Raw genomic sequence first — 15,246 nt, forward strand, 5'->3', positions numbered from 1 at the left:
CAAGTGGACGGGCACAACACCTGGTGAAAAGACGTGAATGATAAGAATTTTTTGAATGCTGGATAGCAGATCATTGGAGTTTTATTGCAGTAACAACAGCATACTTTCATATACCAAATCCTTTCCACCCTAAAGTTCAGGCTGCTAAAAGTCATTTCAATTCAAATATTTATAACGAAACGAAACTCTGGAAGAATCTATGGAGAATTAGCATAGGCAATCTCAAATGTTATTGTTTAAAGGATCATGGATTTCTTGCTAGCAATTATAAATCTGAGTGCTTGCACTCATGTTGTACAATCGGCCAACTGAGAAATCGAGCAATTGCTAAAGTAAAGCTTCTATTCTGCTGTTATAAGGCAATTGAAAGGACTTCTGCTATGATAAGATGCACTTCTGATATTGCAGTCTACCTTCTCATGGCTTCCACCTCATTGTCTGCCTGCACTGCATTTTTTCTGTAACTGTATCACAATATTCCACATTGTTATTGCTTTTCCCATGTACTACCGGTACTTTGATGCACTGTTGTGATGAAATGATCTGGATGAATGGCACGCAAAACAATGTTCTTTTTACTGTACCTCAGTATGTGTGACAATGCCAATAAAAATTAGTTGATACCTGACCTGTGAAACTAATACAACGCTTTAAGGGTCGACCCCAGTACATAACATTAGCAAAGAAATTTGCAATTGGACATTAACACTTAAAGGATTTGAGAGCATAAGCTGCCAGTTGTACTCACATCTGGGAATCCACTTCCACCAACTTCAAATGAATGGCAGAGACAAATACAACTGGTAGAACTTGACACTCTCACACATACTATGTGCTGGAAACCAAAAATGCACTTTTCCCCAAAAATGTTGACAACCTACCTGCTGTAGACAAATCATTCTTTACCTAATGTCTTATCTTGTGAGATAGGAGCTGTATAAACCATCTCTTGACAATGGAATTTAAAATAATACCTTAACATACACTTAAGTTTAGAAATTATAAAATAATCACAACTCCAACTAGATAGGGTTTCTTAAGACTCCACACTTCACCACTAAACCATTTATAAACAAAATAATTTTCTTTTTTTAAATAGAATATCAAAATGTTTTTCCATCTGTGAGGTATATTAGCCAAATTCCTTTAGTCAAAATTAAAATGGGAGACTTGACTGGGCAGCATTGTGGTGCAGTTTTTGGAGCTATTGCCTCACACCTCCAGCCATCTAGACTCAATCCCAAACTCCATTATATCTGTGCGGATTTATACACACATATGCCTGTAGTAAAAATGCACAACTCATGACAAAGCAAAAACTGACCCACAGGCTGAATTAAATTCTTCCCCAAGGTGCTGTGGTGAACAGTGTCAGAACTGGATCTAGCAGTCTTTATGCTGGAGAAGAAATTCAGAAGTATTTATTTAAAGAAAAAGCTTTTATTTTATTTAGAGATACAGCACAGAACAAGCCCTTCTGGCCCAACAAGCCACACCAGCCAGCAATCCACCTATTTAACCAGAACCTAATCGCAGGATAATTTAAAATGACCAGTTAATTTACTAACTGGCTGGTGTGTTTTTGGACTGTGGGAGGAAACCAGTTAACCAGAGGAAACCTACATGGTTATGGGAAGAATGTACAAACTCCTTACAGATGGCACCAAAATTAAACTCCAAACTTTGACACCCCAAGCTGTAACAGCATTGAACTAACACTGTGCTACTGTGTTACCCTATTGTCTAAACGCATGCAGTTATACTGTTAATAAACTCAAAGAAAACTTTATTGCATCAAAGCATCTTTGCTGTGGAAAATGGTGGGATAGCGAATATTTCTATATTGAACAATCAGGACACAAAGGGGTACAAACAAGAATTTAATCAAGGTGTGGCAACACCTTACAAAAAGTCGGAGGCAGAACTACCTGTGTGATTAGCATGAGGAATCACCTGGAGAATAAAAAGTCACTGCAGTTGGTGAATAAGTATAAAGCCATAGCACACAAAGGTCCTTTAAGATGTAGGTAGTATGCAAGATTATATCCTTAGTAATTTTCCGCCAATTGACTAGTGATAACCAGTGGTGTTTCACAGCTATCTATTCTGGGACCTTTCACCATCCAATAGGTTTCAATGAAGTCATTCCTCATTCTTATGAATTCCAGTGAATATCGGCCCAGAGCTTTCAAGTGCTCTTCATGTGACAAGCCACTCAATCCTGCAATCATTTTTGTGAACCTCCTTTGAACCCTCTCCAGTTTCAGCACAGCCTTTCAAAGTTAAGGGGCCCAAAACTGCTCACAATACTCCAAGTGAGGCCTCACTAGTGTTTTATAAACTCTCAACATTACATCCTGATTATATTTCTAGTGCTCTTGAAATGAATGCTAAGATTGCATTTGCCTTCCTCACCACAGACTCAACATGCAAGTTAACCTTCAGGAAATCCTGCACAAGGACTCCCAAGTCCTTTGCGTCTCAGTTTTTTGTAATTTCTCTCCATTTCGACCAAAGTACATGACCATATATCCCTAACACTGTACTCCATCTGCCATTTCTTTGCCCATTCCCCTAATCTGTCCAAGTCCTTCTGTAGCCTCTCTACTTCCTCAAAACTACCTGCCCCTCTACCTATCTTTGTATAATCTGCAAAGTTTGCAATTAGCCCATCAATTCCATCATCCAAATCATTGACATATAATGTAAAAAGAATCAGTCCCAACACAGACCTCTGTGGAACATCACTAGTCACTGGCAGCCAACCAGAAAAGGCTCCCTTTATTCCCACTCTGCCTCCTGCCAATCAACCACAGCTTTATCCATGCCAGAATCTTTCCTGGGTTAGGTTACTAAGTTTGCAGATGACACAAAGGCTGGTGGAGCTGTGAATAGTGTAGAAGCTTGTTGTAGATTACAATGGAATATTGACTGGAGCTCGACCTAAAAGTGGCAGATGGAGTTTAACCTGGAAATCTGAATTGACTCACTTTGGAAAGTCAAACAAATGCAGAATACAGGGCTAATGGCAGGTTTCTTGGAAGTGTGGAAGAAGAGAGGAATCTTGGGGTTCATGTCCATATTTCCCCCAAAGTTGCCACAAAATTAATAGGGTTGTTAAGAAGCTATATGTATGGTGTATTGACCTTCACTGGTCAGGTGACTGAGTTCAAGAGCCATGAAGTAATGTTGCAGCTTTATAAAACCCTGGTTATACCACATTTGGAATATTTTGTTCAGTTCTGGTCACCTCATTATAGGAAAGATGTAGAAACTTTACAGAGGGTGCAGAAGGGAATTACAAGGATGCCACCTGCACTGGAGAGTATGTCTTATGAGGAAAGGTTGAACAGGCTGACCTTGATAGAGGTGTATAGGGTGCCACAGTCATGTACTAGTTAGTGTGATACTATTACAGTTCAAGGCAGAGTTCGGAGTTCAATTCCAGTGCCGTATGGAAGGACTTGTACTTTCTCCCTATGATCACACGACTTTCCTCCGGGTGCTCTGGTTTCCTCCCACAGTCCAAAGACGTACTGGTTAATAGGTCATTGTAAACTGTCCTATGATTAGGCTAGGGTTAAATAGGTGGGTTGCTGAGCTGTGAGGCCCTGTTCCACACTGCATCCCTAAATAAATATAAGATGATAAGTAGCATAGATCTAGTGGATAGCCAGAGACTTTTCCAAGGGCGTAAATGACCAATACAAAGGAGCATAATTTTAAGGTAATTAGAGAAATTCAAGGAACACATCAGTGGTAACTTTTGTTTAAAAATACAGAGTGGTGTGTGTGTGGAATGTGCTGTAAAGGTGGTGATACTGGAATATACATTAGGGTCATTTAAGAAACTCTTAGATAAGCATATGGATGATATGAAAAGGAGGGCTATGTAGGAGTGAAGGGCTAGATTGACCTTGGAGAAGATTAACATGTCAGCACAACATCATAGGCTAAAGGGCCTCTGCTCTGCTGTAATCTTCCATAACTTTGTTAATGTTATCACTTGCAGTGCCAGTACTTATTTAAAGATTTTTGGGGGCTTTTAATAAACAGTTTGAAAGATTTCTAAACTGTGCTAATCTAGGAGCCTTATCCATTTTCCCTATTGGAACAGGATCAGATTGGAATATGGAACTTAAAACCAGAAGGAGAAACTATCTACAGTTTGCACATTCCTGTGCAAATTGGTAGGTTGATTTGCCATTGTAAATTCCCCTTAGTAGCGAGATAAGTGGTGGAATCTGGGATGAATAGAATCTATGGGTGAATGAAAATATTGGGATTACTGTAGGATGTGTGTGATTTGTGCAGATTCTCTTGGCTGAAGGGCCTGTTTCCATTCTGTACAAGTCTATGACTCTGTCAGAATAAAACTTTCTTTGGCCTTACATATGAGGGAAATAATTTAAAATTACTTAAATAGCCATGATATACCAATCAGTCTTGCATGTTGCAATGTTCACATTTATTTTAAGAGGACGAGAATATAAAAGCAAGGGAAGGTCAGCAGGAGACGCTCATGGAGTGAGCACTGTTTCAGATTCGCTCCATAACCTTTACTTTTTTTAACCTATGATCACCCTTATTTAACTTATTTTTACCTACACCAAAAGATTCTTGCTACTTTTTTGGACTTATCTTTAAGAGTTTATTGTGAATTTTTGAAGAAATGGCTCTTAGATCCAAAGGGCGAGAAACTGGGAAAAATCCTAACGGAAACGGAAAAAAGCAGATTGATCCTAAACGTACTGAATTGACTTATGAAATGTTATTGGAGGTCTTAAATGAAAAATTTGAAGAACAATGACTAATTTTTAAACAAGATATAAAGGCTTTTCAAGATTATATGGATAAGACGGATTCAGTAGTTAACCAGCAGCAAGTTCTAATCACAACACTGCAAGAAGACGCTCGGAAGCGAGATTTGATAATTGAAAAACTGGAGCAGAACTTACTTTCGGCGATTAAACAAGTGGAAACACTTAAAGCCAAGAGTGTCGACTTTGAGAATCGGTCCAGAAGACAGAACCTACGCATACTTGGTCTCCCGGAAGGTATTGAACAAGGGGACCCCTCGAAGTACTTTGCTCAACTTTTAAAGGATGCGTTCCCTTCTGTATTTCCAGACAGTCCTCCATTATTCGACCGCGCTCACAGAATTATGCGTCGATCAACAAGTGCTTCAGCTAAACCACCAGTTGTAATTGTCAGATTTCACTATGTGCATGTTAAAGAGCAACTTATTCGTGTGGCTCGGCGTGCAGGGATGGTCAAATTTCAAGATCACAACTTCCGTTTAGTAGAAGATTTTAGTCCAGAAGTAATGAAGGCAAGGCTTCTTTTTAAACCTCTGATGTCTGAATGTTATGAGAAAAATCTAAAACCTGCGCTCTTATACCCTGCGAAGCTCAGAATATCGCCTCCGAATGCTCCACGGCAGGTCTTTTTTTCTACATCTGAAGCGAGAAGATTTTTGAATGAGAACTTCCCTACTGCTACGGATTCTCATTCCTAATAAATGAGTGACTTTGATCGTGCAAGATGGTTTTTATTTCCAAAACCAGATTTTGTTTTTGGCTATTGGTGTAGGTTTACTTTATATTTTATACTCTAGTTAAAGTTTTTTTTTGACTTACTAATCTTGTTATTTTACCTACTTCAACCACTGTACTTTATCTTTGGTTATTATTATTAATCCTTTGAAGGTGAATTTTTTTTACTAAGATGGCGGTTTCCTCTCTAAAATATTTTTGGTTTTTTTTATTTCGCCATTTTTTTATCTCTCGTCTTCTTCCTACAATGCATCTCTTATCACAGTTCAAATTTTTTTTGGTGTTTGGGTTTTTAACCCGATTTATAAGTTACTAGTGATTATATTCCTTTTGTTTCTTTTATGATTAATTATATTAAGAAGTTTGGTTTTAGTATAGTGATTATTATTTCTTTAGAGTTTGGGTGGATCTTTTTTTTATCCTTTATATACGGAGTTGTCTTCTGCTGATATGGGGGTAGAGTTAGTTTCATCTTTCCTTTTTCCCAGCCTATCCCTGGCTGGGATGGTCTTTTTTCTTCTTGGGCGGGGGGTGGGAGGTCTTTTTCTAAATCTTATGGTTCTTATACTAGTTTTTTTTAGTTTTTTCATTTAGGCTGATTTTAAACTACAAAAATGTCCGCTATGTCGTCACTTCCGGGTCCGCCCCTTATTTTTGTTCCTCTTCCAGGTGCATGAGTTCATAATTTGGTTAACCCTTTATATACCAAAGGGTTGATTTCAGAAATATGGCTCAGACTATTAATTTTGTCTCTTGGAATACTAATGGCTGAAACCATCCGATTAAACGGAAAAAGATTTTCAAAGTATTCCAAAGACTTAATGCTCATATTATTTTTGTACAAGAAACTCATGTGAGGAAAGAGGACATTTATCGCTTTTTTAGGTTTTGGAGGGGTCAACAGTATCATTCGAATTCGAATGCCAAAGTAAAGGGAGTTTCAATTTTTATTGACTCCTCTATTGCATTTGTCCAACATGATATCTTTTCGGATCTGAATGGTAGATTTTTGTTAATTACTGGCTTACTTTTTAACAAAAAGGTTGCTATGGTTAATGTTTATCCTCCAAATGTGGATTGTCCCGATTTTTTTAAGTCCTTATTTACTTCTCTACCTAATCTAAATGAATATAGGTTAATAATGGGTGGTGACTTTAATTGTTGTTTAAATCCTTTGATGGACAAATCTATATCTATTCAGACTTTACCTAATAAGTCGGCCACTTGTATTAACTCTTTTTTGACTGATAATGGAATTTTTGATATTTGGAGATTTCGGCATTCTAAGGACAAAGAGTTTTCATTTTTCTCACATGCTTATCATTCCTACTCGAGAATTGATTATTTTTTTATTGACTCTTGTTTTATTCCATTGGTAATTGGTTGTAATTATGATATTATAGCCATCTCTGACCATGCTCCATTAAAACTTTCTATTAAATTTACGGATACAGCTTCTAGTGCTAGACAATGGCGATTTGATTCTACCTTATTGCAAGATCCGGATTTTATTAAATTTATGAAGGAACAGATTGATTTCTTCTTTTCAACTAATTCCACGGATGATATTTCTTGCGGAACACTTTGGGACACTTTTAAAGCATATATACGTGGACAGATTATCTCTTATTCTGTTGGTCTGAGAAAACGCATTAAGATGGAAACTCTTTTATTGGTTGATAAAATTAAAGAGATTGACAAGAAATATTCGATTACTCCTAGCAAGGAGCTTTACAAACAAAGGGTTGAACTTCAAACGGAACATAGTTTATTACTTACATCTTCGATTGAAAATCAATTAATGAAAACCAGATCTGATTTTTATATACATAGTGATAAATCGGGTAAACTGTTAGCTAGTCAATTGAAGAATGCTTTGGTTAAACGTCAAATTACTAAGATCCATCAGCAGAATGGGGATCTGACAGTTAACCATGATGAGATAAATAAATCATTTCAAGATTTTTATACCTCCCTGTATCATTCCGAATTCCCTAATGATCGTAATACCATGTGTGATTTTCTTGGGAAATTGAATTTTCCAAAATTATCATCAGACGATCTTTCAATATTAGAAACTCCTATTACGGATGTGGAAATTAAAGGGGTTTTTCCTCTATGAATTCTGGGAAAGCACCAGGTCCAGATGGGTATACAGTAGAATTTTTTAAGTGTTTTTCCACTACTCTTTCTCCTTGGTTATGCAGGGTTTTTGAAGAAGCAATTAGATTGGGCAATCTGCCACAATCTTTTTATAAAGTTTCCATTTCTTTAATACTGAAGAAAGATAAAGACCCTACTGACTGTGCATCCTATAGACCAATATCTTTATTGAATGTAGATTCCAAGATCTTTTCCAAGTTACTGGCATCCAGGCTGGAGAAGGTTATTTCTCAAATTATCTTCCCCAAATTATTTCGGAAGATCAAACCGGTTTTATTAAAAATCGCTATTCTTTTTTCAATGTTAGGAGATTATTGAATATTGTTTATACTCCTTCACATAGCACTTCAGAATGTGTTATTTCATTATATGCGGAGAAAGCATTTGATAGAGTTGAATGGCCATACTTATTTTATGTGCTTGAGAAGTTTAATTTTAGTCCGACATTCATTTCCTGGATTAAACTGATATATCATACTCCAGTAGCTTCGGTGCTTACTAACAATCTAAGATCTCCCTTTTTTCGTTTATTTCGGGGTACTAGACAAGGCTGTCCTCTTAGTCCATTATTATTTGATATTGCTTTAGAACCCTTGGCAATTGCTATCAGAGAATCACAGAACATTTTTGGCATTAATCGTGGGACAGATATACATAAGTTATCATTATATGCAGATGATTTATTATTATTTATTTCTGATCCTGAGAAATCCATTCCTGCAGTTTTATCATTGTTGGTTCAATTTAGTGATTTTTCCGGGTATAAATTAAATCTTAATAAGAGTGAATTGTTTCCTTTAAATAGACAGGTTCCAATTTATGGAAATTTACCTTTTAAATTAATGACTCTTTTATTTACTTAGGGATTAAAATCACAAAAAACTATAAAGACTTATTTAAGGTTAATTTTTTACCCTTAATTGATCAAATTAAATGTTTGTTTACTAAATGGTCACCACTATCTTTATCTCTGATAGGTCGGATTAATGCTATTAAGATGGTTATTTTACCCAAGTTTTTATATATATTTCATGCGGTACCAATTTTTATTCCGAAATCTTTTTTTGCTAATGTTGATTCAAAAATTTCCTCATATATATGGCAGAATAAAAATCCTAGGTTAGGTAAAATATATTTACAGAAGGCAAAGAAGGAAGGTGGATTGGCATTGCCTAATTTTAGATTTTATTATTGGGCAGTTAATATCCGATATTTGATATGTTGGTTCAAGGATTGGGATATATCTTTTAGCCCTCATTGGGTGAATTTGGAAATTAAATCTGTACAAGGATTTGCATTGGGTTCTATTTTAGGGACTTCTCTTCCCTTTGCTCTTTCTAAATTGCCGAAACAAATTGACAATCCGATAGTTAAACATACTTTACGTATATGGTTTCAATTTCGGAAATTCTTTGGGTTGACTCAGTTTGTTTTAAATATTCCTATTGTATCCAATTGCTTTTTTTATCCTTCTATTATAGACCAAGCTTATTCAGCTTGGAAAACTAAAGGATTATTACGATTTTCCGATTTATTTTTGGATAATTGTTTTATGTCTTTTGAGCAATTATCTAATAAATATAATTTGCCTAGATTTCATTTTTTTAGATATTTACAGATTAGGAATTTCTTAAATACTGTACTTCCTGCTTTTCCAAATTTTGTGTCTTCAGGTATTTTGGAGAATTTGTTTGAACTAAATCCTTTTCAGAAAGGGCTAATATCAAAACTTTACAAAATAATTATGAAGATACATTCAGAGCCCTTTTATAAGACTAAAAATGATTGGGAAAGAGAACTTAACCTTATTATCCCTATTGAGAATTGGGATAAAATTCTTCAATTAGTTAATACATCATCTATATGTGCTAAACATTCATTAATACAGTTTAAAGTTGTGCACAGGGCTCATATGTCCAAGGAGAAATTGGCTCGTTTTTATTCCTATATAAATCCTATTTGTGACAGATGTCATTCTGAGATAGCATCTTTAACTCATATGTTTTGGTCGTGTCCGCTTTTGAAAAAATATTGGAAAGATATTTTTGATATTATTTCTGCGGTATTGAACATTGATTTACAACCTCATCCTATTACTGCAATTTTTGGTTTACCGATGATGGACTCACTCCATTTATCCTCTTCCGCTTGTCGAATGATTGCATTTCTTACATTAATGGCTAGAAGATCTATTTTGTTGAATTGGAAAGAAATTAATCCTCCTACCGTATTTCATTGGTTTTCTCAAACTATGTTATGTTTAAATTTAGAAAAAAGTAGAAGTGTTGTATTTGATACTTCTATTAAATTTGAAAAGATATGGAGACCATTTATTCAATATTTTCATATGATGTAATATGACCCTGTTCCAAGCCTATTTGTTTTTCCAGTTTTGATTGTATATATGTTGAGAGGATCGGAGTTGACGACACTAATGATTTTCTATTGTTGTGAGATATTATAAACAGCCCTTTTTTTTCCTATTTTTTCTTTTTTTCTCTATTAGTTATTAGATTATTAGATTCGTTTTTTTGCATAATTTTTTTTTCTTTTTTTCTGTTTTTTTTAAAAATATATTATATACCTAGGTTTGACTTGTTTATTTGTATATTGTATCGTTCATGATTTGGGAATACTCATTTATACTGTAATCATTGCTTATGTATTCTCTCATGTTTAGTTGGAAAGTGTATGTTTGTAATCCCATTATCTATGTATCATTTTATTTTGTTGATATTAATAACAATAATAAAAAGATTGAAAAAGAAAGAGAATATAAAAGCAAGGATGCAATGCTAAGATTTTGTAAGGGATTAGGTCTGACACGCATTTGGAATATTGTGAGCCGTTTTTGGCTCCATATCCAAGAAAGGATGTGCTAGCATTGGAGAGGGTCCAGGAATAAAAGGGTTCACATATAATGTGTGTTTGATGGCTTTTGGCCTGTCCTCACTGGAGTTCAGTAGAATGAGGGATCTCGTCAAAATCTACCACATATTGGAAGGCCGAGATAGAGTAGATGTCTTCAACAGTCAAAGAGTCTAGAATCAAAGAGCACAGCCACAGAATAGAAGGACATCCCTCTAAAGCAGATGAGGGGGAATTTCATTAGCCAGAGGGTGGTAAATCAGTGGAATTCATTCTCACAGACAGTTGTGGAGGATATCATTGGGTATATTTGGGTAAAGTGGACATTGGTAGATTCTTGATTAGTAAAGATATCAAGGTTACTGGGAGAAGGCAGTAGAATGGGGTTGAGAGAGAAAATCCAATCAACCGTGATTTAATGATGGGCTGAATGGCCTAATTCTGCTCCTTTGTCATGTGGTTTCTCATTTAGAAGGAAACCTTTCAGTTGTGCTTAAACTTTATAGACTGAGCTAATCTTAGTTTGCAAAGTAATTTGGAAATGCAATGGACAGTGAAACCCAAAGGCATAGCAATAAGCTGGATTTATGTGAAGGAAAATTTACCTTGAAGGGCACTTCAGAAGTTATGCAAAACAATACAGTTCAAATGACACACTACAAACAAACCATGAATTTTAGCCTTTGTGGGACGCATTGTTTTTTTACAGCATATACACTGCAGTGGGATAGCATAAAATACTACAGCTGAATAGATTAGGTTATTGTAATAACAGATTGTTTGTCTTGAGGTACAGAATATCATGCCATGCAGTTTGAATTCAGTCAAAAATAGGAACACTGTGGACCTTCACCTCCAAAAACAATGGCTTGAAATCAACATTCACGTACAGTATAAAAGTACTACTATCTAAATTTATGTAATCAATTCACATCATTTTTATGCTCAGGCACTTTAACACAACAATTAGTTTTCAGAAAACTAATTCAAATGCTTCAACCTGTGAATATTTACAAACAATCTGCCACAATTATTATAATCTGCATTTATAGATAGCTTTTAAATAAGTAAGACTAAAATAGCATTTCAGAATGTTATCAGTTAAAATTATAACCATCACAATATATTTTTTTGCTTTTGTATCATAAATTTTTTAATCCTCATGATACTAGGATAGATTAAAAAAAGCTCCTTATTTCAGTTATGCCTTCTTGAAGTATGTTGCATTAAGACTGGTAAGACTCATTTCATGAATCACATGAATACAACCAGCTTACCACTAACCCATGAGAAATAATGTACACTACTTCTGGTAAATTACACAACTTTCCTGTAAGGAAGTCTTTACAAAGAATAACAGCCAAAGGTGATTCATATCAGCATCCATTTGCACATTCTGATTCAAACAATAAGCAACTAAAAGTTTGGATCAATTGTTAACTTTATTGAGGGGGTATGTTACAGAGCAGAAAAAACATAAGTGGAGAATTGCAGTTAGAGTACAAGCAGCTGTGGACACAACCACAAATATGATAAAGAAGAGTGATCTTTGCAAGATAACAGAGCTACAGAGAGTGTTTAGATTTAGAGACTTACAGATTTAGACATTTACCACATGGTAACAGGCCTTTCTGACCCAACATGACCAATTAACCTACAAACCCATGTCTTTGGACTGTGGGAGGAAAATGGAACACCCGGAGAAAATCTACATGGGCATAAGAACATACAAACTCTTTAAAGGCAGCGGCAGGAATTAAATCCGGGTTGCTGACACTGTAACAGCATTATGCTAACTGCTATGCTACCATCCACCATACTGCTTGGGGAGAAAGGGTGCAGCATTGAAATGTTTCCAAGACATGGAAGGGACAAGGTCATGAAAGGAATAAACAATTTTCATTTGGGGGGCTTGGGCCAATATAGTTCTACAAGGATATGATGCACAATAGAAAACATGCAGCAGAGTTTTGGCTAAATTTAAACATCATGTAGGAGAGGTGACAAGAGTATTTGAATAACACAGATAAAGTGCTGGAGGAACTCAGCAGGTCAAGCAGCATCTACAGAGGGAAATCAAGTCTACTTTTTAAGCCGAGACCTGCTGGTATTTTAGGCAGTTTCTGGACAAGTTCAATGTTGGTTTTGCATCTCATTGGCAATGGCCCAGAGCCAAGATCCATGGTAGCTAACATGTGGGAAGACAGGACTGGAATAAGCAATGGCGGGGGGGGGGGGGGGGGGGAGAATGAAGAGCTGACACATGTAAAATGGTGTGAGGACCCAGTAGTAAGACAGTGAGTCAGAATCAGGATACCACAGACATGGCCTTGCAACTCATTGTCAGCCTGCACTGCATTGTTTTCTTTAACTGTAACACGACATTCTGCACATTGTTATTGTCTTTCCTTTGTACTGCCTTGATGCACTGTCATGATGAAATTATCTGCATGAATGGCATGCAAAACAATGTTGGTTTTACTGTACCTCAGTATGTGTGACACTTAGAACAGTTTACTTCTTAAATAATCTCTACAATCTAGAACATAGAATAAAAAGTCAGTGTCATTATATAATATTATTGTTGAACTTACAGCAGTGATACCAGACCTGAGAGTTTCAGTTACCTTACTCAGGTTTATTTAGCTTCTTCTACAGAACCAAGTTGCTACAGACAAATGTTGCATACCTGCAGCACTGGTTAATAATACCAGCTGGTTAAATTCTTTGTTTCCATTACAACAAGTCATACCCTGCTCAATGCTGTCACCTTGTTCTTGGGCTCTCTCTATGCTCCCAATGCATCTTTTATTGCTAGATATATTTTAGTAGATAATTTTTCCATCTTTAAAAGCATTGTGCTTTGAAGGATGGGAAAGAACACAAGCTTCATAAAGAATTTGTCCCCACAATACCAACAAAAGATTCCTCTCACAGCAAGTTCTCAAAGCAATAGGAATGCAGAGTGAATGAGTCCTCATGAACTGTGAGACTAGAGCAATTAAATTCCACTGTTGTCAAAGTGCCACCTCTCCTGGTCTTCTGCTGATGAACACTTCAAGGTTCGACGTGTTGTGCATTCAGAGATACTTTTCTGCACATCACTGTTGTAACATGTGGTTAACTGAGTTACAGTCACCTTCCTGTCAATTTGAACCAGTCTGGCCATTCTCCTCTGACCTCTCTCATTAACAACGTGCATGAAAATCCTAGATCATCAGCAGTTTCTGAGATACTCAAACCACCCCATCTGGCACTGACAAATGTTCCACGGTTAAAATCACTTGGATCACATTTCATCCCAATTCTGATGTTTGGTGTGAACAGCAACTAAAACTCTTGACCATGCCTTCATGTTTTTTATTGCATTGAATTGCTGCCCAATGATTGACTGATTAGATATTTGCATTAACAAGCAGGTGTACTGAATAAAGTAGCCAATGAGTGTATATTGACAATTCAGTGCTGCCTGGATTGAGCACAGATGATTGGAAGGGTAGTTCTAAGTACAAACAGAAGGTCAATTGGCACTGGAGTAAGGCAAATCAACTCAGTATTTCACATGCCTAAACTGGATTAGTGACTCACTTAGCAGAGAAGTCACGAAGTGCTGGCAACTCTCTGCAAAATCTATTTGCACACATGGCTTTTGAAGACCTGCCTCACTATGATCAGCTATCCTGGCATCAAAATTTAATTACATTTCAGAAACATAAAGCTAAGAATTATTCTGTGTACATATAAACACAAGAGATTCTACAGATGATGGAAATCTTCAGCAATACACACAAAGTGCTGAAGGAATTCAGCAAGTCAGGCAGCATCCATGGAGGGGAATAAACAGTGAATGCTCCAGACTGAGACGTCATCAGGCTGAAAAGGAGGAGGAAGAAGCCAGAGTAAGGAGGAGAAGAAGGGAAAGGAGTACAAGCTGATAGGTGATTGGAGAAACCAGGTGAGAGAGAAGTTGGTGGGTGAGGAAGAGGCACTCAGTAAGAAACTGGGAGGTAATAGGTGGAAGAGGTGAAGAGCTGAAGAAGGAATGTGATAAGAGAGGACAGTGGGCCATGGAAGGAAGGGAAGGATGTGAGGGACTAGAGGAAGGTGATGGGCAGGTGAAAGAGAAGAGGTGAGAGGGGAACCAGAATGAGGAATGGAAAAAGGGGAGGGAGGAGAAATTACCAGAAGTTAGAGAAATTGACGTTCAAGCTATCAGGTTGGAAACTACCCAGACGGAATATGAGATTTTGCTTCTCCAACCTGTGAGTGGCCTTATTTTGGCAATTGAGGAGGCTATGGCACTGTTGTTTTAACAAAGAAAACTGAAGTAAACACTGCCTACCTGCATATGCGTTAGCTTCGTTCAGCAGATCTGTGCATGTGTGAACATCTGCAAATGCACGAATTCCTAAACAATTGGTTGGATGCAACTGGGATTGTAGGAAATCACAACAAGCTGTCCTTACATCCATTAGTTGTAACAGACTAGCTGCAGGCAACAATACCTAAAGACAAAGGTGGAAAGCAAATAAGGCTTAAAATCTAGTTGCAACAAACAATCTGACAGAGGAACTAAGCTGGTCAAGCAGCATCAGCCAGAGGAAACTGTTGAAACTAGAAAAAAATAGTAATTTCTATGAATTGTGTAGCCTTAGTCTTA

The 15,246-nt window shown here is 36.6% G+C and overlaps 1 protein-coding gene across 3 annotated transcripts in view; it reads right to left on the reverse strand.

Annotated features, from left to right (window-relative positions):
• Positions 1-15,246, reverse strand: part of LOC140739311 (kelch-like protein 3) — a 101,361-nt gene that overhangs the window by 54,007 nt on the left and 32,108 nt on the right. For all 3 annotated transcript variants that reach the window (XM_073067480.1, XM_073067478.1, XM_073067479.1), the window contains exon 5: positions 14,929-15,091. In XM_073067480.1, the coding sequence (XP_072923581.1) occupies positions 14,929-15,091 (163 nt within the window). The remainder of the gene's footprint in view (positions 1-14,928; positions 15,092-15,246) is intronic.

This window comes from Hemitrygon akajei, chromosome 15 (assembly GCF_048418815.1).
Source record: "Hemitrygon akajei chromosome 15, sHemAka1.3, whole genome shotgun sequence".
NCBI classification, from domain to species: domain Eukaryota; kingdom Metazoa; phylum Chordata; class Chondrichthyes; order Myliobatiformes; family Dasyatidae; genus Hemitrygon; species Hemitrygon akajei.